Raw genomic sequence first — 26,635 nt, 5'->3', positions numbered from 1 at the left:
TCTTTTTCTACTGGAAAGCGCAGCGAGTAGAGTCGGCAGCTGTGGGATCTCTTGCTCTGCCGAAGTCATTCTCGGTCACAAAAAAGTTTGAGAACCACCGCTATTGAAACTCTTCTTTGTAACAGCTTCAAGACCCACCTCAAGTTCCCCTCAAACTGATTAATGTATTCATTTATTCATTCATTACACACATTGAGACTCTACTAAACATCACCATCACCATGCTAAGGGCTGAGGACATAGGAAGACCGTCCCCCCAAAGACGGAGTTCCTTGAGTAGCTCATTGTTGGAGGAATTCTGATCTCTGTTAACCCTGCCCTTTCCCTGCACTCCACAATTTAATACGTGCTCGTAGATGACTGTGTTACTCTCAAATTGACCTCTTTGTGTTGATTTCTCCTCCTGAACCAGGGCATAGTATCTTTCCTGGCTAGGGTTGCCAGATAAAGTGTGGGACATCTAGTTAAATTTGAATTGCAGATAAATAATGAATGATTTTTTTTTTGTATGAGTATGTTGCAAATGTTGCAGGGGACACATTTATATGAAAAGAGACAATTCATTGACCTTCAAATGCTAATTGGGCATCCTGTATTTTTTATGTGCTAAATCTGACGGCCCTGTTTCAGGCAAGGGTTCTCTAACATTTTCCCTACATCTCCAAGGACATATGAGAGAGGTCTGGACGCACAGTTGGTCCTCAAATAAGCACTCATACAAGCAGGTGTCTCATTACTTTGAGGTAGACAGAAAGTTAAAATATTCTTCCTCGCAAGGTAGGGACAGTGAGTGATTTCTTCTAGCACCCTTGGCATAGTTAAATCAGTTGTGATCTGAAGGCAGGGCAGGCTTCCAGGAAATGGTGGGGTTTAAAATATAACTTCTAAATACCAAATCAGGACAGGAGAGAATCCAGGACCCAAGGAAGTTTTTTCCCCCGGGGGAGGAGATGGTGGGTGAGTCTGTCTTTTAGTCCTGAATGTTCACGCAGGGCTTTGGTATATTGACAATGCCAGGAAATAACTTTAACTTGTCTCCAGTCTCAATTACTGAGATAACTAACCATGGAAATTTAACCCTCAATAGTATTGCTTTTTCATCTAGCATTTTGCTATCAGTGAACATTATGCTGTTTCTCTACAGTAGACATTGTGGGTGAATGTACTTTGAGCTGCTCCTGAAAGCATAAACAGCTATTGCTAAATGGCATTCATTCTTTCTGATCCCAGTGGGTCAGAGTTTCTGTTTGCAACACCAACACCAAGTATTGCCTTTCTGGAGCCCGAAAATGCCCTGCTATCTGGAATTTCTCAGTAAATGTTACATGCCCAGTCAAATATTATACAAACAGGGACTCCAGTCACATAAAATGCCATGACAACTGGAAAACACATGAGCTTTTTCATGTGTTTTTTGTTTTGTTTTGTTTTTAATAACCAGGAGTCCTGCGTTCTAATCTCGGTTGTCAAAAATCGCTGTTGGGGCACCTTGGTGGCTCACTTGGTTGAGCGTCTGACTTCGGCTCAGGTCATGATCTCATGGTTCGTGAGTTCGAGCCCTGCGTCGGACTTTCTGCTGTCAGCACGGAGCACACTTCGGATCCTCTGTCCCATCTCTCTCTGTCCCTCTGTGGCTTGCGCTCTCTCAAAAAGAAATATTAAAAAAAAATGTGTGCTGTTGGTTGCAGAAGGAAGGGGTTTCCTATGCAGGCATACTATGTATTTGAATTATTATATCCAGTATTATTTTATTTCAGAGACCTGCTCAGGTTTTCTACCTTTTAGAATACATTTCAGGTTTTTGCAGCATCTGGCCCACTTTTTACTTCACTTCTTTTTATAACTGTCCCTAGTTGAAACCTTTAATGAGTCCCAACATCCATAGTGAAAAACAAATTTTGTTCTTTTTTTTTTTTTACATTTATTTACTTTTTTGAGAGAGAGACAGAGTACAAGTGGGGGAAGGCAGAGAGAGGGAGACACAGAATCCAAAGCAGGCTCCAGACTCTGAGCTGTCCACACAGAGCCCAATGCGAGGCTCGAACCCACAAACTGTGAGATCATGACCTGAGCTGAAGTCGGATGCTTCACCGACTGAGCCACCCAGGCGCCCCACAACAAATTTTGTTCTTAAACACCTTCATTTGAATCATGTCTATAAACTGGATTTCTATTGAAGAAAAGACCTCAAATCAACTCAAGCCCCAGCTATTAGCATCATTTTGTACCGTGTAACTGTCCTCACCGGGAATGTGACCTGAGTGGCAGCCATTTGTCAGGGGGTCCCTCTTGTCATCTGATTCCTAGAATCACCAGGCTCTTGATTGCAATCACCATCTGGAGTGTACATGACACAAATATCTACTTATAAGAAAACATGGAGAGATGATTTCACTCCGGACTACATAAAGATAACCAAAGGATCGATTCTGTGTCGGTGATCTCACACTACGAAATTAGAATCATCCGTGTAAGAATAATTAATTGAAAGTAATACTGTTCAACAACCCATAATTAGTATCCAGTGGGGCCGTAATCATAATTTCTAATTTCCTCTTCCCCACAGAATTTGTGAAAACCCTCACGCCGGCATTCTTGGGCAATGTCCGTTCTGGTAGCCTCTTCTTCCTGAGCCAAACGGTTGGCTGTTTGCACTTCCTCTATGTGTCCCATACAGCCTGCGTCACACCATCTGTTGTGGTCAGTCAGCCCTTATGATAAAGTGATTAGGAGCCCATATTACCATTTGGAGAGATAGTCTTAGTCGCGGCACTAGTCACTGCAAAAAAATCACTTTGGGGACAGTTGGTTTAGCACTTACTTTGCAAATAAGGTTTGGTTTTTGTTGACATGCTTTGCCGCGTGTCTATAGGTGTGACCTCTATCTTCCTGAAGTCTTGGAGCTTGGTGTCTCTGCCTGACTCCCTATGTCTGTCTCCCTTGGCCTCTGCCCTGCCCGTGCTGTGGAAATCAGGCCACCAGGGACAGAGCCCCACTCCGGTTCTACGGGCGGGAAGATTTCTCTTCCATCTCAACCTTGTGTCTATAAGCCAGCTTGGCACATCCCCACAGCTGTTGGCCTGTTAAGGCAAGTCATGAACACCCACCTGTCGCCTGGCTTGTTCCTTCCAACTCTACTCAAGCTGGTTCCTGACCGGCACCCTGGCCCTGGAACACGTCTTTCCTTGGCATCTTAAATCAGTCTCTGTACTTTGACTCGGATCTCCAGCTTCTAGCCCAAGGTCCAGTGAAGGGCTTTGGCTTCGATTGAAGTTGGGTGTCCCCTAACTCTTGGGCTGCTTGAGGATGTGGTTCCCCTCCAAACAAGTCCTTGAGGCCAAAAGCGAGGTCTTGGCCCATTGAAAAGTCACCTATTGCCTCCTCGTTGTCCCCAAGGAGGGGATCTGGACACTCAGATTAGGATCCAAGCTGATGACGGATACCTCACTGGGTAGAATCAGAGGTCCTAGAACACCTAACAATTGTTAAACTGTTAAAATTCCAATTTAACATTGTTCAAGAACTGTCCTGGCTGCAGTGACTGACCCTTTCATCATTCGATCCCTCAGTGTACGTTTTTCAAAAGATTAACAAAGAAGTTGGGGGAAAAAACACGGTAGGCTCTAAATCTCATTTTGAAACAAATTTTCCAGCCCCGGTCAAACCTCCAGTGTTCAAAACCAGTGAAATGCACAACATAGATAATATCTGGCGAACTCTGTTCTGCACAGCCTGTCTCTTTATTGAAACCTTTTGTGGCATCATAAAAGACTCGCTGAAATATCCATTCATGAAAAGCTGGATGGCAAGAAAGAAGTAATAAGGACCTTTTATTACCTTGGCAGTCTTCTAATAAAAAATGACAGGAAAGTAAGTTCCTTTTAATTGACGAAGCACGGATATCATGAAGTTGGAAAGGCAAAGAAACACTGCTTGGGGCAAACGGCATTTCTGTGCGCTTCTTAGGTAGAAGTGTTGAACGCGGCTCCCCAGCAACATGAGTTAGGTTTGCTGTAATTGTCCATTTTCATGCTTGTTTTTTTGGAAGATTCTTGTATATAAGGGCGTATTCCAGTGATGAGTACACGACACAGAGTTGGTGCTCAATAAATCATTCTTGGATGGATGAATGAAAGAGGACGCATGATCCCTTTCTGCAGGAATCTGTTACCACAGACACACCCAAGGTTAGATGGTGCTGCCTATCGTTTTATTCATTGTTGATTTTTCCCCCATTCCATTCTTATTATGCACTATTAGTTTTTGCGGTACGGGTAATAAGTCTTAAAGGTGGTCAAAGACGTTCTTTGTTCACTGGACTGTGTCCAGTCCTCCCAATGCTCCAGCCTCGTACTCTGCCTGGTGTGCTCATCCTCAATAGTTGATTAACCCCGGTTCATCCTTCAAGTCCCAGCGGAAAAGTCATTTCCTCCTGGAGGTCCTCCTCGATTGCCTGGGCTAGGTTCTCTCACCCTGCTACGTGTCCCGGAGCAACATTCAGAATTACGCTGGTGATTACCCCTCCTAGATGTCTTCTCTGATGCAGTATGAACCCCGAGAGGGCAGAGGGCAGGGGCAGCTCTGTTCTTGTCCATCAATTCCCCAGGGCTCAGCATAGCATTTATGGAAGACGTATAACGACCAGACAGCTTCTCATTAGGACCACCTTGAGACAGGTCAGGGGCTCTGGAGTGTGGAGCTGGTTCTGGAACTGTTGGGAGAGTAGAGGCCTGGAGGAGAGGAGAATGTGCCCAAGGCCTGTGGACCAGCAACACTAGCATCACCTGTTGCTTATTAGAAATGCAGCTTCTCAGGCCCCACCCCAGACCTGGGTGCTTTATACTCACATTCAAGTTTGAGAAGCACTGCTCTTAGAGGCTTTGTGCAGAGAGAGAAGAGGAACCTTGGGAGGTATCCCCTGTAGGAGACGGACCCTGAGCAGGCCTGAACGACCCCTTGCATGCAGGGATAAGGTGACCTCAGAGATCCTCTGAAGGCTCCTGAGTTCTCAAGCCGGTTTTGACCTCATGGAGCACAAGGTTCACTGACTACCTTCGCCTGGGGAAAATGCTGTTTGCCGGTAAGTTTTCTCCAAAGACGCCACGGTTCCTCTCCCGGCCTTGTTGCCAGGTGGACATCGAGAAAGGATAAGTTGGTCAGCCTGCCTTGAACTCAAAGTTTCAGAAGCCCCGGGGCCTCCTGCTGACTCCGTATTTTTGGACCCACGCCAAAGAGATCCCAGGCAGACCCTACAAGTATCCCCTCCACCCATCTCACCCCACCCCACTGGACATGGGATTCACTGGCAAGATAGGTGAGGGGCCAGAGTGTCCACAGCTAAGAAGCCCGAAGCTTCAGGGCCCTGTGGACAGAGGTGGACAGGTAAGGCTTGGCGATGAGGAGGCCAGCCCGGGCTCTCTTCGGGATGGGGCAGTGGGGACCTAGGTTCAGGCCCAGGGGCTATTTAATTAATTAATTATATTTGCATTTATTTATCTTCGGGAGAGCACAAGTGGGGGAAGGGCAGCGAGAGGGGGACAGAGGATCTGAAGCGGGCCCTGTGCGGACAGCCGATGAGGTGGAGGCTTGTTTCAAACAATTCGCCAGGCCTGGAGCCTGCTCCCACCAAACCCGCAGCTCCCCTGCCCTGAACCGAAGCCCTTGACACAATTAGTTCTTGAAAAGCCATCCCACATTGCTTCTTTTGACTTTCGGAAAGGTGGCTAAACACCTGTAATATTGTTGAATCCAACTCCCCCCCCCCCACCATGTTTGGCAAAACCAAGGTCCCTAGACCCACATCCCAGGGCCACAAATAACTCCGCTTGCTGCTTTAGTCTCCCGGAGCTAATTGCGGACATAAGGGCAGAGGAAGTGGGGGAGGGGGAGAGGTGGGTATTTGGAAGGAGGACGAGAGGGGCGGAGAATGCCTCCCCAGTACATGCCAAGATAGTGGCAATACTGGGTGGTGGAGCAAAGTGAGTCTCGGAGCCTTGCTGGCCTTTTTACCTACTTTATCTCGCTTTTCTCATCTGTGAAATGGGTTGTTAGAAGGCTTAACCGGAATCATGCAGGCAAAGCGCTTAATGCGGTGCTTGGGACCTGGAAAACGCTCAACGAACGAAAAGTCTGGTGTTCTTTGCATTGCTCTATTTGGGGGAATAATTGCAGGGGGCTGGAGGCAGACACCCAAAGGGGCCACCGCCCGCCCCCCAAGCTCAATAACGCACTACGGAGGCTGATGGAGAAATAAAGGCCGCGCTGAAGGCCCAGGGGAGGTGTCCCCCCCTCCCCTCCAGGCTCCCCGTGCGGGCCCCAGGTGATCTCTCCGCCCCCGCGCCCGCCCTCCCCAGGTCTGGGCGGCGGAGCTCCGGGCGGGGGGCGGGGCTCGGCGGCGGGGCCCGAGGCGGGCGATATAGCGGCTGGGCGGCGGCACCAGTGCGCGGGGGCAGCGCGGCGGGCGGGGGCCGAGACCCAGACAGCGGAGCGGCGGGCACCGGGGCGGCCCGGAGCGGGGCGAGCACCATGAGCCACAAATGCGACGTGATCGTGGTGGGGGGCGGTATCTCAGGTCAGTCGCGGCCGCGGCCCTCCTTCTTTTTCCTGCGTCCGAACAGGTGGCCGCCGTCGGGGTGGGGTGGGGGGCGCGGGCGGCCGAGGGCCTTGGGGGCGGGGGCCGACCCCGGGAGCCTCGAGCCTGTCCGTGTGCGCGGGCGGGGATCTCGCGGGCCCCGAGCGCCGCGCACGGAAGCTCCCACGAGGGGAAGGATTTGGTGCGGTCCTGGACAGAAGGCGGGGGGGGGGGGGGGCGGAGGGACGAAAGTCTGTGGACCGGCCGGGGCCAGGCTTTGAACTTCTCCCTCCGAAGGCTGCTGGGCCTGCGCTTGCGGGAATTTTCGAGGCGAGGAGAAAGGGGGCTGGTTAGCGCGCGGGAGGTTTCTGCTAGGGGGTGGCGCAAAGGTCCGTCACTTTTTCCAAGCAAAGGTCAGTCATCTGCTCCAACCTGCCCTGGGCGCTCGGCACCCCAGCTTGAAGCAGGCGTGCACCACAGCGTACTATAACCCTGGCAGCAGGGGAAACGACCTTGAACAGTTAGCTCCTGGTTCAGAAAACAGGGGTTGGACTCTGGGGCGATTGATTGACAAATACCGTCCTGACCCTGATTCTCTGTGGTTCTGTGATTGTCACGGGTCTCTCCCTGGGGCTGCAGGGCCTTTTGAGCAAATAGCTCTTCTCACCACTACCCGCTTCCAGAACAGGATGAACAAACTGTCCAGTGGGGCTGGGGTGGGGAAACTTGACTCTCTGGCCCAGCCTATGTTTGGCAGGTTGGAGACTACCCTCTCAGACACAGGGAGGCTGTGTGCGCAGCAGGGCGCAAAGACAGAAGCCAGAGGGAGGGATGTAGTGGGTGGAGAAACCCATCCTCTAACGAGGGTCAGGCGGATCCTATGGGTGGGGGTTAGTGAGAATAAGCAGTGTTCCCAGAGCGGCCTAACAGCCCCCTGGGGACGCTTTGGCCCCAATCCCGGGGCCTCCTGGTTCCTGAGAAGTAATTGGGATGCTTCCCAAATCCACGGATGTGTTGCCCAACCCTTGGCCCTAACCAGGTCTCAGGAGCAGGGTTAGCCTTTGCTCTCCATGGAGTGGGCAGGGCAGAGGTGCCCCGACTGCTGTACCTGGTGAGGAAACCAAGACCTTGGATGTTGGGGGCTGATCCTGGTCTTGTGCCGCTCCCTCCGCTGCAGCCCTCCTCACCTTTGGGTCGAGTCTCAGGCTACCGTTTGTGTTCGCGTGGCCCTCCTGGACTCACTCAGGCCAGGCCCTGTGTCCCGTGCTGCAGGGTACACAGACGCATAAGACAGTGGCACGCCAAGGTGGGCCAAGGCTGGATTGATTTGGCTTGCTTTCGGTATTTTTGACATCTCTTCTCCTATGGGGGCTTGGACTTCAAAGCATATGTAGAAAATATTATTCAGGGGCACCTGAAGTTCTCTTGCCAGGCCCCCGAGGTCCTGTTTTTGCCCAAAGTCTAATGGGTTCAGATTTTTCTACTTCCCCCCCACACCCCTTATTTTGCCCTGTGTGATTCATACTCCAAACCTTCAAGATCACTCAAATAAATCATGTTAGACTCGTTCAGGAAGGGTAGATAAGGATTTGGCTATTTCCACAAGCAGTGGTGAACTTTTATATTGACCCTCAAACTCTGAAGACAGGGGTCAGATGACTAGATCTGCCTTCTTCTCAGGAACATTACAGGGATCATTTATTTAAACAGTAGGCATTAGAGTAGGCTGTGGTAGGGGATGCAAAATTGGGTCACATTGCTTTTGAAGATGTGTCAACCCAGGAGGGGAGAGGAGATACCCAAACAAAGACAATACAAGGTAGACAGTGGTGCATGTGATAGATGCTTTAGTGGTGCGTGCACAGAGTCCTAGGGAAGGTGATTGGAGAGAATCTCCAACTCTGCTGAGAAAATCTGGGCAGACTTCACAGAGGAGGTGACATTTGAAGTAGGTGGGAAAGGAGGACTATGAATTCAGCGGGAGACTAGATGAGGAAAGCATTTTGAGCTAAGGAACCGCTTATATAAAAACACAAACATGTGAAGGAACACGGTAGCCAGGCTTAGGAAACCTCGAGAACTTCCGTGTGGCGAGTTGAGGGAGGGAGGGTGTGGTGGCACGAACTTTGGGGAGGCTTGTGCATCATCCGCAAAAGGTGCCGTTCTTTCTGTGGTCGGTGAACGCCGATGGGGATTTTTCATTCCCAGAAATACAGGGATGGTACTAGCCAAAAGAGGGAGGTGAAGGGGGAAGAGCAGGTTTGGGAGAAGGATGGGGCACGTGGAGTCAGAGGTGCTGGGAGGACCACGGGAGAGGTGTCTGGCAGGTGTAAATTCAGGGAAGTTGGGCTCAGAGATACGTGCACGCGAGAGAAGTTTGAGCTGAAGCCACTGATTGCAAATGAAATGACCCAAGCCGAAAGAGAGGAGAGAGGAAGTTTGGAACAGACTAGACGAGAGGGCGGAGGAGAGGAAGGTGTGTCCATCATTCTCTGTTGTCTGAGGACTGAGAGGAGGAAACCGAGACACCGGAAGACACTTAGTTAACCTCACAGCTTAGCTGAGATATCATCTCCCAAGGCTGCCCTTCCGAATCCCCCCAGATTGGGTTAGATGCCTCCGTTTTATTCTCCCCTGCCACCTGGTCCTTCTTCCTGAGGTTTTAATGGCTCACTTTCCCCTCCACTAGACTGTGAGCCTCCAGAGCCCGGGGAACTGTCCCTTTTTCTCTGCAGAGAACCCCCAGCCCCCAGCTCCAGAGCCCTGCCTGGCCCAGTTAGCACTGAGGACTTGCTGTTGGCTTAATGGACTTTACACCAACAAAGTAGCAACTGATTGGATTTGAAACTCACATCCACTGTAACCACCAATCTTTTGCATTTCCCGCCAAATCACCCTGACAGCAGGAGAAGCAGTCAGATCGGAATTTTAGAATGAGTAGGTGACCGACCCAGTGTTTACATTTAGAAGTGTCTGAATTTGACTCTGCTTTTTAAAGTTTGTTAGTTGTTAAGCTTGGGGCGTTCTGCTAATTCTCTAATCGTTTTGAAAGCCGTCAGCAAATTTTCATCACTCCCTTTAGGATAAACACAGATAATGGGAGGGTCAGCCGGTTAATATACAACCTTCTTTTTTGATGTTTGAAAACTTCCAGGGCAGCTGTAGAATAGTTTTTTTTAAGAAATGTGTGCACTATATGAATACATACTTACTGAAATCTCCTCCCCTGAAGGAGCAGGTGATCCCTGGAGTTTTGACAGAGTAACAGCATTTCCCACATGGAGCTGGACAGCAGCATTTTGTTTCTGTCCCGAGTCGGTTTCAGTGTTTGGGTTGGTGAAACCATGGAAACTATCTTTTGCAAATCTGGATTGGCTGTTGCTGAATCCTCAGGAAAAAACACCAAAAAAGGGAAATTCGAAGCAGAAAGGACAGTGTTTTTGCCAGGCTTGAGAGAGGAGAGTCAGCTGTCTGGGGTTAGTGGGCACTTAGCCGAGATCCCGCAGAGCTGGGAGCCAGCCTTCCAAGTTGTGACCAACACCTGGCCAGGAGAGCAAGCCCGGTACGGGCTGGTGGGCCCGGTCTGGGCAGGGTGGTGTCACAGATGGCCCAGGAGGGATCATGAGTTGAGTTGGAACACAGTCGGCAGATGTGGCCTGTGTGTTAATGGCAGAGCTTCATCTAGAACCCACCCAAATGTTCTGAAAAATAATAACTGTGTAGAAGTTGCTTGGAAATCTGTCTATCCCCATCAAAGAGAGGCTATAGAGAGGCAGTATGGCAATGTTAAAATGATATATATAGTTTGGTATCAAACAGACTCATTCTACACTTACCCTACTGTGTTACCATGAAAGTTCCATCACCTCCCTGTTCTTCAGCGACTTCATCTTTTTTTTTTTAAAGTTTTTTTATTTATTTTGACACACAGAGAGAGAGAGAGAGGCAGAGACAGAGCATGTGAGCGGGGGAGGAACAGAGAGAGAGAGAGGGAGAGAGAGAGAATCCCACCCAGGCTCTGCAATGGCAGCGCAGAGTCTGACTCGGGGCTCAAACTCCCGAACCTCGAGATCATGACCTGAGCCGAAACCAAGAGTCGGACGCCAAACCGTCTGAGCCACCCAGGCGCCCCCAGCGACCTCACATTTTAAATGAGACTCCTAATGCGTTTATTGACAAGAGGGGGTTGTTGCTAGGATTAGAAAGAATGTACATTGGCAGTCACATGGCTTCAGCTTACACGTTTTGGAAAATATATCTTTGTTTAGACCCTAGGATTTTCCGGTCTGTGGGAGGAGAAGCAGGCATTTCTGAGTAATCACTTCGTCTTCTTCACCCCTTACAAAGGCTACGTATATGTGCAGGCATCCGTTGGGACCCGTCTGGTCGCAGCCCCATCCTGACCCACCCCATCTCTTTACTCCCTGCACCGAAGGGCCTCAGGAGCTCAGGCTCACCTCGGGTTCAGGAAAAATGTTGGCGGCCCCAGATCTGCATTTCAGCCGCACCCCAGCCCGGCTGTTATTCAGATTCTGACCAGGTCCTCATTCCCAGCCACCTCACTCCCATCTTCGTGATGATAACAAGTGCATTCATAATGAATGCAAATCTTATCTATTTAACAGGATCAGTTGTTTCTTAAGAATAAATAGTAACAAGAGTTAGCATTTCGAGGGCCGTCCACAGGCTGGGCAAGGCGTTGGGAGCTTAACTTTCCACGGCAGCTCTGTGCTGGTTGAAAATGACAAAGCCCTGTACCTTCTGCTTGATCCTAATACTTGGGGTGCGTTGATGGGGGGGTGCCTGCTTGGTTGGCCATGTGGGCAGAGCCAGGGGCCACTAGAATGACAACTTCTAAGTCCTTCTGTATCTTCCAGGTTTAAGGTTTGGCTTGGCCATTCTCCATGGCAGCAATTTCCTTGGCTTCTGGCTGGATGTTGAGGTCTAGGCTCCGTGTCACACAGGGCACACGGAGCATAGTGTTAAGAGCGTCGCGTCTATCCTGGTTCCACCAACTAGCTGTGCTACCTTAAGCGAAATTGGTGACCCTTTCACGTCTTAGTTTGCTCATCTGGAAGATAAGGATAATCATGGTATCCAGTTCAAAAAGTGGTTGAGATGATTACAAGAGAAAATGCATGCAAAGGGCTTAGCATCTGGCAAGCAGTCGGCAGATACTGGTTATTATTCTTCATCAGGCTGACAAAATGGCCACTAACCGCAGGCGGGTCTGAACAGGCACCTTGCCAGCTGACTCCACTGTCAGAGTTTGGGTTGAGGAAATGGTTAGTGACCGTGCGTGCAGTAACACGCGCGCGCGCACACACACACACACATTCATGGACTATTATCTTATATAGGGATGCTGCTTTGCAGCTCTACTTTCTTGGCTTGTATATGATATGATAACACAGATGATATAAGAAAGCCAGCAGCGGGGCTCCTGGGGGGCTCAGTCGGTTAAGCGTCTGACTTTGGCTCAAGTCGTGATCTTGAGGTTCGTGAGTTCGAGCCCCATATCGGGCTCTGTGCTGACAACTCGGAGCCTGGAGGCTGCTTCGGATTCTGTGTCTCCCCCTCTCTCTGCCCCTCCCCTGCTTGCACTCTGTCTCTCTCTCTAAAAAATAAAAAATAAACATTAAAAAAAAAAAGAAAGCAGCAAAATTCAAAAGGCTTAAACTCTAATGACTTTGAATATGTACGTGAGAGAAATACGTGAGAAATTCTGAACGCAGGACACCTTTCTATATGGACACTTCTAACCCGCTTGGTACCCTGAAGATGTTAATATTAGGCTCACCCCCACTGTTACTCAGTTTCACATTTGTTTCCTTGTTTGATGTCTTCTACTCCCGTGTAAATGTCATCATGGGAAGCAGCTGGTTCCAGTCTGTTAACCTTTCCCCATCATCAGAGCGGGCCATTTCCCTGTAACAATAACTTGGAGTTTGTTTTGACATCACTTGTTCACACTCACACAGGTGCAAAGGCACACACACATTGAGAGGATTTTACTGATGCGGCTGCTAATGTGTGCCATCAAAATGTATTTAAAACACTACAGCTTAGAAAATTTGCTGCTTTAGGGTTTCTTGCACTTTTGATAATAAACACACAGGTGGCCCCTCTGGTCAGATCTGTCTTATGAACTTGAAGAGATCATTTAGTTTTATCATTTTATTTTAAGTAGGCTTCATGCCCAGCCCGGAGCCCAACGCGGGGCTTGAACTCACGACCCTGAAATCAAGCCCTGAGCTAAGGGACGCCTGGGTGGCTCAGTTGGTTGAGTGTCTGACTCTTGATTTCGGCTCAGGTCATGATCTCACGGTTCGTGAGTTCGAGCCCCAAGTTGGGCTCTGTGCTGAGCATGGATCCTGTTTGGGATTCTCGCTCTCTGCCCCTCCCCTGCTCTCTCTATCTTTCAAAATAAATAAACTTTAAAAAATGATATGTAAGTGAGCTCTGTACTGTGTAAGCCAAGGGCTAAGTTAGATAGAAGGAATGAATCATCGAAGACCCAAGGGGTTGGAGAAGGTGCCATTAAGCAAATGGAAGGTGAACAGGTGCTGAAGAACAGGAATAAGGTGAATCATAGGGCCATGGGCTCCAGTTAACAGCTAATATTTCTATTTATAGGAAGGTAGAAGTCCCAGCAAGGCAAGAGTAATAGGGATGGGGACATGTGGGTAATAAAGTTAGTAGAAGGAGGGACTCAAACAGCGAGACATTGAAAAGCCAAGTGATGAACCTGGCTGGTTCAGGCAGTAGAGCATGCAACTCTGGATCTCAGGATTGTGAGTTCAAGCCCCAGGTTGGGTGTAGAGATGACTTAAAAATAAAAGCTTAAAGGGGCGCCCAGGTAAATCAGTCAGTTGAAGCTTCCAACTGTTGATTTCCACTCACGTCATGATCCCAGGGTCGTGGGACCGAGTCCCATGTCAGGCTCCAGGCTGAGGGTGGAACCGGCTTAAGATTCTCTGCCTCCCTCCCTCTGCCCCTCTCCCCAGCTTGCACTCTTGTGGTCTCTCTCTCTCTCTCTCTCTCAAATAAATAAATAAAATCTTAAAAAAAAAAAAAGAAAGAAAAGCCAAGTGAATAGATAGGGTTTTCTGCGATTGGAAACAGGGAGCCACTGAAAATTTGTGTATAAAGATAAAGGGGGCAGTTATGTGCCTGACACGTGGAAGGCAGCAACCCTAGGAGCCAGAGAAGCCAAGAAATGAGTAGAAATTCTGGAACAGGTTGAAAGGTGACCAGCTGCTGAGAATGAATTGGGTTATCCTGACCCCCAAGGCTAGTTGTGAGAGAAAGTGGGGGAGGGGAGGCAAGAAGGGAAGAGGTCTTGGAGGGCCCTTGGCTTTCTTCTGTTTTGCCGAGAGCTGACCCAGAGGAAGTATCACAAAATAAGTAATTCATATTTTCTCTCTGAAGTTTTATAACTAGAATCGAAGGACATGACTGTATTTACATTTTTCCTTTTTTTTTTTTTTTTTTTTTTTTTAAATCAAAGAGATTTTCTACCCAGGGCTTTGACCCAGCTTACTAAGTGACAAACACACATCTTGGGCAATCTGAAACACGAAGTGAAGAGTTCATCCTATTTGTTATGTCAAAGTTGTCCTTGAAACCTACGGTTTTGTAAAAGGAAAAAAATTAAAAAAGGTGGGGGGGGCGCCTGGGTGGCTCAGTCAGTTAAGTGTCCAACTTCGGCTCAGGTCATGACCTCAAAGTTCGTGAGTTCGAGCCCCATGTCAGGCTCTGTGCAGACAGCTGGGAGCCTGGAGCCTGGAGCCCGTTTCGGATTCTGTGTCTTCCTCTCTCTCTGCCCCTCCCCCGATCGAGCTTGCTCTCTCTCTCTCTCTCAAAAATAAATAAATGTTAAAAAGAAAATTGAAACATACTGTTTTATGAGAGAGAGGGCACAGTCAGAAAGTACCTTCGGGTAGGAATGACCTTTCAAATGTTAGTAATGTCACCATAACCTCTGTTTAATGGTATCTTAAATGGCATGTTCCAGTTAACTTCCACTTTATGTCAGAAGGGTAAGCTCTTGATCCGATGTTAATCATCTCTTCCATAGGCCATTTTTTAACTCTGGCCACATCCTCCCTCTCAACATTTATCAGAATTGGACAACAGGGAAGGTTCGCTCTCCTTCCAGCCCGAATAACCACTCCCTTTGGGTGTATTTCTCAAATATCTCCAATGATCCTTTTATGTTGAATTCTGACTCCTACCTCATGCTTTGTAGTTAGAGCTACTTTCTTTCTTTTATGTTTTTTAATTTATTTTTGAGACCGAGAGAGACAGCATGAGCAGGGAAGGGGCAGAGAGAGAGGGAGACACAGAATGTGAAGCAGGCTCCAGGCTCTGAGTTGTCGGCACAGAGCCCGACGCGGGGCTCGAACTCACAAACTGTGAGATCATGACCTGAGCCGAAGTCGGACACCCAACCAACTGAGCCAGCCAGGCGCCCCGAGCTACTTTCTATTCTTGTGATCCCAGTTGTGTTTCTGTCTTAAATTGTGTCTTTATAATTATGTCTTTAATTCCATCTCACTTCTGTGGATTATTTCCCAGTTTTCTACATTAAAACAAGTTCTTTGGGAAAGCTTTTGTTATCCAACAGAGCCCCTTTTTCAGATAATTTAAGATAAAGTAAATAATTAAGAGGCAAATTAATTACTAACCAAAATTCCCACCAAAAGTTTTAAGGAGAGGGGTGCCTGGGTGGCTCAGTGGGTTAAGCATCTGACTTTGGCTCAGGTCATGATCTCTCACAGTTTGTGAGTTTGAGCCCCGTGTTAGGCTCAGGGCTGACAGCTCAGAGCCTGGAGCTCTCTCTCTCTCTCTCTCTCTGCCCCTCTCCTGGTCGTGCTCTGTCTCTCTCTCTCTGTCTCTCTCTCTCAAAAATAAATAAATATCTAAAAAAAATTTTTTTAAGTTTTAAGAAGATAAGCCACTGATACAAAGGAAAGATGAAATCACATTTTTTTCTTGGTGATTTATAGTTTAAGGACTTTTTTGGAGACATGGAACATTTTTTAATAACCTGAATTGTAGAAATAATACCTGTTTATTATGAAAATCTGTAAATTGCAGAAAAGGACAAAAAGAAAATGAAAATCATCCATAATTGTTTTCTACAAAAAAAACTAACCACTGTTACTAATGCCACCTGTATTTTCTTTTTGTAAACCACCTGTTGGATCTATGTGTTTGTTTTTATTTTTTTAATGTTTATTTTGAGAGACACAGAGAGAGTGAGAGAGCATGTACAAGCAACGGAGGAACAGAGAGAGAATCCCAAGCAGGCTCCAAGCTGTGATCTCACAAACCCTGCGATCATGACCTGAGATGAAATCAAGAGTTGGACAGTTGGGGCCCCTGGGTGGCTTAGTCGGTTAAGCGTTGGAGTCTTAGTTTGGCTCAGGCCGTGATCTCACAGTTTCATGAGTTTGAGCTGACAAGGTGGAGCCTACTTGGGATTCTCTCTCTCCCTCTTTCTCTGCCCCTCCCCCACTTGCGCTGTCTCTCTCTAAATATAAATAAATAAAATTTAAAAACAAAAAAGAGTTGGACATTTAACCGACTGAGCCACCCAGGTGCCTTTATTTGTTTATTTTTAAATAAATAATAACATGACCATTTAATCGTGTCTTAAGTGCTCTTTTCCCGTAAGATCTTGAGAACTTTATATTTCTCCATATGATTGTATCTATTTACCCAGTCTCCTATTGCTGAAGATTTGCATTTCCAAACTTCTGCTATTTGAAAGAAAGCTGTTATAAACATCATTACACCTAAACCATTGTGCATGATTCTGATGATTTCTTTTGGAACCTTCTAGAAATAAATGTTGGGAATCCTTTGAAGGCATTTAATAATTATTGCAAAACCGTCATTCCCAAGAGAATTTCACACTTACTTTAGAGTGGAATTGTAATAATGGGCTTCTTGGTTACCTCAACAGGCAACCGACATCCACCCCCCCCCCAACTCTGGCACAATACCGAGAAAGCCATGGTTCTTCACGAGCTCATAGCTGTAATTTAATGAAGTTGTAAAATCACAACCCTCTTCTGTTTTGTAAAATTTCAGTGGTGGCAAGTAAATTTTGCTCTCGGCAACTGGTTTCTGCAATTACAGCTTTATGCCCGCCATTATTTACTAGGAACATACCTTTTTTAGAGTACCTCTAAATTCTTTGGGTGCCATTTATCCGCTGCGTCTAGAAGTTTGCCATCCTCAGTTAGATCATTCTGGTGTGTTTCAGTGCCGAAAAGCAAACAGCCCGGTGACAAATCACTTTCTATGATTAATTATTTTTACCCCTCTAGATAAGACATGAATATAGCCTTTGTCCACAGTCTGTTTTAACGGCTGATCAAACAGCTGTTTCATGTTTTACATTTTAATTTCCTCTCTAGTTTGCCTTCACATCTGCCATAGATTTTAGTTTATTTAGGAGTCCTGTCCGATGCAGTTGACGGTCTCAGAATAGCCCTTTTGTGCTATGCCAGTTAGTCAAAATCAAACAGCCCTTGTTAAGCACTGAAGATAAGCGCGCACAAAGGCGTACACGCAAATGAGCCCCTCTTTTCATCGAACGTGGTGCCCTATCTTGTTGTTTCTGCAGGGGAGAAAAAGAAGGCACGTTTGCTCATTTCCTCGATGCGCTCACTCGTTCAATAAACGCTTATCGAATGCCCCATTTGCCAAGCATTGGGCTGGCGTGGGGGCGAACACATGGGTTATGCGTGTTTCCGTCCCGTACAGCTACACACAGGTGAATGCTCTGAGGGGGCGTGGGTGCTGAGAAAGAGAAGTGCATCTGGTTCAGATGTCGCAGAGGAGAGAAGGATGACGGCGTCACCTCAGGGCCTCAAGGAACCTGCTGGAACATTCAGTGACAGGATTTGCTGGAGAGTTGATGGGCCAATTCAGATATTGTTCCGTAAACTGTAGCTTTAAGTGGTTGAGATTTCAATCTACATTCTAATGTACACAGGCCGTTGAAATGGCAGTTTCGCCCTTCCTACTGTAGGGGCCTAAAATGGCAGCACAGGGGATGCTGTGGTTGGCTGTTCGAGCCCCCTTCGGGGCAGTGATTCCCTCACCTGCTCAGAGGGTTGGCCGCCCGCTGGTGCACTGCTGAGTCCCTCTCTGGAGATTGCCCTTGACTGAGGGGAGCCGACTCACCCAAGAGCTTGCCCCTTCCTTTGGGGACACCCTCACGTCAGGACGACTCTGACAGGCCCTCTCAGCTTCTGTTGTTCAACTCCTCCCTGTGACCACTCCTGCCTCTCTTACTCCTTGACACGTGTTGAACCCCGATGAAGCTCCTACGTACAAATCTGTCTCAGAGGCTGCCGGCCATGAGCCTTAATCTAAACAGACAGTAGTTGAACAGTATTTTTGTTCTGTACATCACAAGATGTTCTAACCATGAAGCGTTAGTCACTTGGAGGTGGACGCCTGGAGAGAGGGCTGAGCCTCCAGAACAGGGTGGAGGGTGGAGGCTGACCTCTACCTCAGCCCAAACAAGCTCCAGGGAATCTAATTCTCTTACCACTCTGTGGGCTGATTTAGAGCTGAGATTCATAGCCTCTTATCTGGAATTGCTATAAACAATTAGAAACATTTGTGGCAGTGGAACCAAGGGGTGAATTATGAAACAAACAGCCCTAATCAGTGAAGACTGGACACAGAAGGTCATGGACTGTCCATCTATCGTAGGCTACCTTTTTGGGTCCAGCTCAGATTCTGGGTTCTTGGCAAAATAGTTCTGTTGGTGTGCGCCTCTAGTCTTCCCATAATCCTACTACTATTTCATTCAGCCTCCTATGGCATTTCTCACAAGGAATTGTAGCGATTGTAGAAATTGGACGACACAACCCAAGATGGGCAAGGCAAAAAGGGAGCTGGTTGGTGGTGTTTGAGTGGAGAGGTTAGAGGTTGGGGGTCTTTAGTCCAAGGACATTCATATTAGAGGGAATTGACAAAGGAACTAGAAAAGCTAGATCATGATCGTGAAGGAGTGCACTGTGGAGTTTTCACAGGTAACCTTTAGACTGTCCTCTTGGAAATGACCGCTGATAGCATTTAAACGAGTTGCAGCATTCTGAATCGGCATGCCCAGAGATACGATCCTCTATGCGATTCAACAATTGATTTGGGGGGGGGGGGGAGAGAAAGAGAGAGATCCTGTTCTTTCCATGCCCCACCAAGCCAAACCTTACAGAGCTAGACTATTAGTATTACAAGGACATTAACACTTTGAGGGGTCTGTTCTCTGATTGGAAAAAGACCTAGCACATTACTTACAGAAATATCTGTGAAAGGAAATTGTGAGCTAGATGGCTGCCCATCTCTTTCCATCTGCCTGCGGTTAGTTTTTTACTTAGAAAACAAGAAGTGAGTGCCTTCTACGTGCTAGGTGCCAGGAATGAACAATCCAGAAACAATTCCAGCTTGACACATGCACACACACAAGAAATGATGTGAAATTACGTTTCCCGTGCCTATTAACTGTTGGCTCACGCACACACAGAAATGTACTTTTTTAAGTAAAAGCCACCTCTGTATACCTTTACAGGGCTCCCATCTGAACCGAGTCAGAACAGATGCTGAGATAACTCGGGTTTGGGTTTCCAGGTGTTGTGTCATCTGCTAACTTTTGCAGGCTTTACTCATAGGTGGTGTGATATTCCTGGCCTTTTGAGGGGTAAGTCAAATATCATACATGCCTTTTATGCCGTCGGAAATCGGCTGCATGCCGGAGTGGTCAGAGGCTGAAAGGAAATCACATGGTCCCAGCTGATAAAAGCCAGCACATCCAAAATACACTGCCTGTGATCTGTTTTTCTCTCCCTTGTTCCTTTCTCTCTGATATCATGGAGAGTGTGTCCAAGGGGAAAATGAGTTTTCTGTAGATAAATCAGTCTGCCGGTCCACAATATCGAGCTTCCAGCAGACAGGTCTGAGAAATGGAATAAAAGTACAAAGAGGTTAAGATGACTGTGAGGTAGGAAGGGAAGCAAAACCGTTTTGTGTGCAGAAGAAAAACCATTTGGGACTTAGGCACGCTTTCATTTCTGGGTTTTAGTTTGTGAACAAAAACCCGTGAAAAGCTGATGAAAATGACAAAACAGTTCTTTCCTCCTCCTGTGTTGTCTTCAAGGTATGTTTCAGGAAGCCCTTCTTCTAAATCTGGCTCCCTTCCCTATGGATGAATTCCTTTGAAAGGAATTTGCAGGTTTAAAGATGGCTTGAGAGTAAGTTTAAAAACCAACCTTTAAAATGAAAAGCATTCGCGAATGTTACGTTTCCAGTGAAGGTACATGTGCGCGCTGAGGTGTTGGAATACGTTTTCTTTGACAATAGAGATTTAGAGAAAAAAAAATGGGGGCACTTGGAACTTAAACCCGTGTTCAAACCCACGCTTTCTCTATATAAATTCTTGGCATCATTTTGCAGTATTTTTCAAATACAACGGATGAAGGCTTCAGTGCCAGTGAACAGTGACGTCTGCAAGTCATTTGCAAAGTGCGAGCTTTACTCAGTCTTGCTGTTAAAATAATTGCAGTGTCCGTGCAGAGCCCAACTCGGAGCCCGAACTCACGGACCACGAGACCATGACCTGAGACCAGGAGTCAGACGCTTAACCGACGGAGCCATCCAGGCGCCCCTGGTTGAATACTGTTTGCTGCATGTTTGGCATTTTAGCTGTGTGGTGCAGAGCGGTATAGGGTTTTCGGCCCCTGTAAACCGCCGTTGAATGAGTAGTGTTTTCCGAAGAAGTTCCCACGATCCAAGAAAAGATTTTCCAGCTTCTTGTGCTGTGTATTAGCCGGGCGTTTGAAAGCATCACTTCTTTCCACCTCCCTTCCAGTTTCCCGCTGCCCTCCCACCTTTCGAGCTGCTCCTTCAGACTCCTTCGCCCGCTCCCACCTGCTTCTCCTTCAGTATTCGCTGTTCCGGGAAACAGAACCGCCTTCGGACCAGTTTTTAAGCCAAGACCCCTGACATTTGGAGCAGACGCTGTAAGGGTCCTACCATTGCCCCTCAGCACCCGTTCCCATACACGGGGACCTGTGGCTTCTGGCAACTCCAAGTCTTTGCCCGAAGCCTTTCTCCGGCCACTGGGGCCCCCCACCCCACCCCGCCTTGGCTCCCACCCCGGCCGCCATCTGCTCCTAGGACTGGCCTGCTCAGTAGCCTGGATTCCTCACCTGTCAGTTGGAACCACTGAGGCATGTTCTTTACGGTCTCCCAGAGGCCCCCAAGTGGGATGGAGCCCTAGTTGGCCACCGTGGCGTCCTGCTCAACTCTGCAGCCCTTATTGCCTACCCTCTCTTCCTTGTCTCACCTCCCCAGAGCCTACAAGGCTTCTTGAGGTCACTTCCCAAACCAGCTGTTGGCAACCAACTGCCTTGTTTCAAGGTCTGCCTTTGGATACTAGATGCTAGAGGTTTTCTTCTCTACTCCCCGTTATTAACTGCTAAAGCCCTGTTAGTTCCGGTTTCAAAATATGGCTCAGACCAGTCCACCTCACCGTCTCCGTGCCCTCCCCTGACCTGGGCTTCCTCACGTGGACCACTGTAGTTCCCAGAGTCTGCTCATTTGTATCCCACTGTAGGGTCCAGCCCTCTCTATTCCTTTCTTTTTCTTTTTTTTTTATGATAAAATATACAGAACATAAAATGCACCATTTGGACTATTTTTAAAAAAAATTTTTTAATGTTTACTTATTTATTTATTTTGAGAGAGAGAGAGAGAGAGAGAGAGAGAGAACGCACGCAGGAGAGGGTCAGAGTTAGAGGGTGATAGAGAATCCCAAGCAGGCTCCGCCCTCTGAGCGCAGAGCCCGATGAGGGGCGCGAACTCACGAACCATGAGATCATGACCTGAGCTGAAATCAAAAGCCGGACACGTAACCGACTGAGCCACCCAGGTGCCCCGGGACCATTTTTAAGTGTACAGTTCAGCCACATTAAGTACATCCATGCTGTTGTGCAACCCAGAATTTTGCCATTGTCCTAAACTGACACTCTGTCCCCATTTAACAGTCACTCCCATTCCTTGCTCTCCCCGGCCCCTGGCAACCCCCATTCTGCTTTCGGCCTCCACAAATTTGACTATTTGTCCTTTCATGTCCGGCTAATTTCACTCACCATAACGTCCTCAGGGTTTACCTTTGATGTTTTTGATGTTTTCAAGCCACAGAAAGATGTTTACTGTCAGAAGTGAAGCAAATGAAGTTGTTCAGAGACAAAGCTAACTATCCGTTGACCTTCACCCCATCCTGACCCTCTTGAGGTGACCCCGGTTAATAACCTGTCATGTATCCTTCCAGAATGTCCTCCCGGCGGGGCAAACTTTCAAAAATGTAAGTGTCATGAGGTTACTCCTCTGCTTCAGACCCTTTAGTGGCTTCCGTTAACATCAGGATTAAGTCCAAAATGATGACTCTGGCCCAGACGCACTGGAGATCTGACCCCTGCCTACCTCAGAAAGGACATCGGCCACCACTGTCTTTGCTCTGCGTCTGCACCGGCCGACTGTTGAATCCTCAAATAATCTACCTCAGGCTCTGGCCTTCTGTTGCCACCAGACTTTCAGCAACAAGTTAATATATGGGAGTCTCGATAAAGTTTCCCAGTTTGAAGCTTTTGATATTTTCACGGCAGCGTTCCAGTGACATCTGCTTTTCTGTCCCTCAGGGTAGGAACATCACATAAACTCAACCCCAGAGGAAGTACTTGCACTTCTCCATGTGGAAACTCTTTCTAGCTCTTCTCCCCCCCTCCGCTCCCTTGCCACTTTGGTGACTCTTGACCATCTTTCAGAATTTGGTTTGTTATTTTTTTAATTAATTTTTGAGAGAGAGAGAGAGAGAGAGAGAGAGAGCAAGCACCAGTGGGGGAGGGACAGAGAAATCCCAAGCAGACTCCACACTGTCCACTCGGTGCCTGACTTGGGGCTCAAACCCACGAACCGCAAGACCATGACCCAAGCTGAAATCAAGAGTCGGCTGCTTAATTGACTGAGCCACCCAGCTGCCCCCAGAACTTACTTTAAACCTTTTTTTTTTTCTTAGATCTCCGTGTCTGACAACCTTCTGCACACAACGCGCTGCCCACACCACCCCCCGTTCTACCCTCCCGGGGCACTCGGTTTTACACCTTTTCTGTCCACCCTTCCGGAAGCTCCGGGAGGGCAGGGACCCCATCTGTCTTCTTCACCACCTAGGACGGTGCCTGTACCTCCTGGACTTCACAGTCGATATTAATTTGCTTACTGAATCTTTCTTTGAGAGCTTCATGAAGAGCCTTGGTTCTATATTGCATTTGTCCCTCTCTGTGCGGTCCCCCTCTTCTGAGTTTTCTTGTCCCGTGCCCGACACCCTCATCCTCAGCACTCATTTGATGGCAGCGACAGCTGGCACAGGACTGTTACATAATACATGCCTCTATACCGTTTTGTCCCTTTAAAAATCTGAAAGTAATTGAAGTTCTGCAATGCATTCAGTTCCCAAGGTTTCCAATCATGCAAGCCTTTTAAAATAGAAACTAGGAGGGGGCACCCGGCTGGCTCATGTCGGTTGAGCGTCCGACTTTGGCTCAGGTCATGATCGTATGTTTCGTGAGTTTGAGCCCCGCGTTGGGCAGTCTGCTCTCAGCGTGGAGCCCGCTTTGGATCCCCTGCCTCCCTCTCCCTGCCCCTTCCCCTTTTGCGCGTGTCCGTGTGCTCTCTCAAAAATAAATGTGTAAAAAAATAAAATAGAAACTAAGAGGAGGGCATACATTGAAAAATACAATACCTAAAATGAGACGGGCGTATACTGTTACGTTCGTCACGAGGTTTTTGTTAGTTGGTTTTTTGCTAATGCATGTGGCTCATTGTTCTCAACAAAGACCTAACCGTTCCCACCAGACTTTCAGCAACGAGTTAATATAGTATCCCAGTTTTAAGCTTTTGAAATTTTCATGGCAGCGTTCCAATGACATCTGCTTTTCTGCCCCTCAGAGTAGGAACATCACATAAACTCAACCCCAGAGGAAAAGGAGGGTTCCCTACTCACCAAAAAGCTTGCCTGACTCTGGAACCTTCCATGGGCTGGTCTCTGACAGCCCCGGTGTCCCTGAGCTGCTCTGCTGAAGCCCTTGTTGCTGTTTCCGTGGGCCGGAGACACAGTTGACGTTTCTGCAGCCCTGAGCTGGGAGCTGCTCCTTTTACACGTGTAGGGTAACGCCCCAGAATCCTCTGGTCTGAGCCCCCAGGGGAGACAGTGGCTCCAGAGACCGATGCTTCGGAGGCCACCACGTTTCACATGCAGCCTGGTACTTAAGATGGGCCACAGCCATTATGGCAATTTAGGGAAACTCCACATTATTTGTAAACATGAGTCAACAAAATCTAATTCTAAAGCTAGCTCTCTGTGTTGGTGAAACGTAGCCACAGAAATGTTCTTCTAATGACTTGACCCATTATCACTTCAGATCTTTCTAGGGGAGCAAGATACGAATATTAGTTGAGAAGGGAGGAGAGAGTAATGTGTATTGTGGCTTGGCTTCCCTTAGAAGCTGACCCTGACACGGAACGTGAGCGGAAGTCATATATTTGGGAAGTGATCTCAGCATCAGCAAGCAGGAGTAGAGGGGGCAAGGAGGCCAGGAAAGGGTGATGTTCAGGTCTGTTTCCACTGTGGGTGGCCAGAGCTCAGTCCTCCTTGGGGACCTTGGAGAGACAACGCAAGCTCCTGTTCAGTTTATCCCGCACTGAGGTGTGAGGCAGTTGGGGCACCTAACGTTCTAAGTGGCGACAGAAGCTGGAAACAAGCTGTGGGACAGAGTCAGTCACTGGCTCAAGTCTGTGAGAAGGCAGAGGGTATGTGGGTGGGGGGCATCCACAACACCTCTTGCAACATCTTTCATTAAAACCTCAAAATAGGGGCACCTGGGTGGCTCAGTCAGTTAAGCGTCCGACTCTTGATGTCGGCTCAGGTCAAGCCCCACATGTGGCTCCACACGGATGGTGCGGAGCCTGTTTGGGATTCTCTCTCTCTCTCTCTCTCTCTGCCCCTCCCCAGCTTCAAAATAAATAAATAAATAAATAAATAAATAAATAAGCATTTAAAAAAATGCATATGACTCAGAGGGAAATCAGCCTGTGTTTAGTATTTACATTGAACACCAGTTTCATAATCGCTGCCTTACATGAAAACTGGTTAAAAATAATAAAATGAAATAAAATAAAATAAAATAAAATAAAATAAAATAAAATAAAATAAAATAAAACAAAACAAAATAAACTGGTGGGGAATTCTGTAACCTCTTTGCTGTTTTGATACCTGCTTTTTGTTTTGTTTTGTAAAAATGATAAAGCTCAGAAAATAAAATGTCAGTGTTGAATTAAAAAAAAAAAACACAAATCAGACCTCAAAATAACGCCTGGGTGGCTCAGTCGGTTAAGCGTCCGACTTCAGCTCAGGTCACGATCTCGCGGTCCGTGAGTTCGAGCCCCGCGTCGGGCTCTGGGCTGATGGCTCAGAGCCTGGAGCCTGCTTCCGATTCTGTGTCTTCCTCTCTCTCTCTCTGCCCCTCCCCTGTTCATGCTCTGTCTCTCTCTGTCTCAAAAATAAACGTTAAACCAAAATAAGAAGAATGATAGACCTTATTGAGTTCTGAAGTTTCATCTTAAATTTTTTGTTGAGTTTCTTATTTTAATTGCATTGTAGTTTACCTACACTGTTCTGTTAGTTTCAGGTGTACAATGTAGTGATTCCACAGTTGTATGCATTACTCAGTGTTCATCATGGAAAATGTACTCTAATCCCCTTCACCTATTTCCCCCATGCCCCCCACCTCCCCTCTGGTAACCACCAGTTTGTTCTATACTTAAGAGTCTATTTCTTGGTTTGTCTCTCTCTCTCTCTCTCTTTCCCTTCTGTTCATTTGTTTTGTTTCTTAAATTCCACACGTGAGTGAAATCATATGATATCTGTCTTTCTCTGACTGACTGATTTCACTTAGCATGATACTCTCTAGCTCCATCCGTCAGAGCAAATGGTAAGATTTCATTCTTTTTTTTTTTCAAGTTTTCATTTATTTATTTTGAGATAGAGAATGAGAGAATGAGTGAGAGAGGGGCAGAGAGAGAGAGATAGAGAGAGAATCCCAAGTAAGCTCCACACTATCAGCTCAAAGCCCGATGTGGGGCTTGAACTCAGGAACCACGAGATCATGACCTGACCCGAAACCAAGAGTTGGATGCTTAACCAACTGAGCGACCCAAGTACCCCAAGATATCATTCTTTTTTATGGGTGAATAATATTTCATTATATATATATGTATATGTATGTGTATATATATGAATATATATACACATATATATATATAATATTCCATTAGGTACGTAGATAGATAGATACACACACCACATCTTCTTTATCCATCTATCTATGGACACATGGGCTGCTCCCATAATTTAGCTATCGTAAATGATGCTGCTATAAGCATAGGAGTACATACAGCCCTTTGAATTCGTGTTTTTGTGCAATTACCGTATTGTAGGGTAGTTTTATTTTTAACTTTTTGAGGAGCCTCCGTACTGTTGTCCACAGTGGCTGTACCAGTGTGCATTCCCACCAACAGTGCACGAGGGTTCCTTTCTCTCCATGTCCTCACCAACACTCATTCCTCGTGGTGATTGTAGCCACCCTGACCGGCGTGAGGTGGTGTCTCATTGTGGTTTTGATGTGCATTTCCCTGATGAGGAGTGATGTTGAGCATCTTTTCATGTGCCTGTTGGCCATCTGGATGTCTTCTTTGGAGAAGTGTCTATTCATGTCCTCTGCCCGGTTTTTAAATTGGATTATTTGTTTGGGGGGTATTGAATTGTATCAGTTGTTTATATACTTTAGAAACTCACCCTTTATCGGATATGTCATCAGCAAATATCTTCTCCCATTCCATAGGTTGCCTTTTAGTTTTGTTGATTGTTTCCTTCACCGTGCAGAAGCTTTTTATCTTGATGTAGTCCCGATAGTTTAGTTTTGC

The 26,635-nt window shown here is 47.2% G+C and overlaps 1 protein-coding gene across 1 annotated transcript in view; it reads left to right on the top strand.

Moving 5' to 3' along the window:
- The first annotated feature begins 6,448 nt into the window (after positions 1 to 6,448).
- MAOB (monoamine oxidase B) overlaps positions 6,449 to 26,635 on the top strand; it is a 116,230-nt gene continuing 96,043 nt past the window's right edge. The window contains exon 1 of the mRNA XM_047076102.1: positions 6,449 to 6,571. Coding sequence (XP_046932058.1) covers positions 6,526 to 6,571 — 46 coding nt within the window. The 5' untranslated portion in view covers positions 6,449 to 6,525. The remainder of the gene's footprint in view (positions 6,572 to 26,635) is intronic.

Source organism: Lynx rufus, unplaced genomic scaffold (genome assembly GCF_022079265.1).
Source record: "Lynx rufus isolate CCGP_SWC_20201006 ecotype Redwood Valley unplaced genomic scaffold, mLynRuf1.p SCAF_14, whole genome shotgun sequence".
In the NCBI taxonomy this organism is placed as follows: domain Eukaryota; kingdom Metazoa; phylum Chordata; class Mammalia; order Carnivora; family Felidae; genus Lynx; species Lynx rufus.
This window is presented reverse-complemented; position numbering and strand designations above follow the sequence as displayed.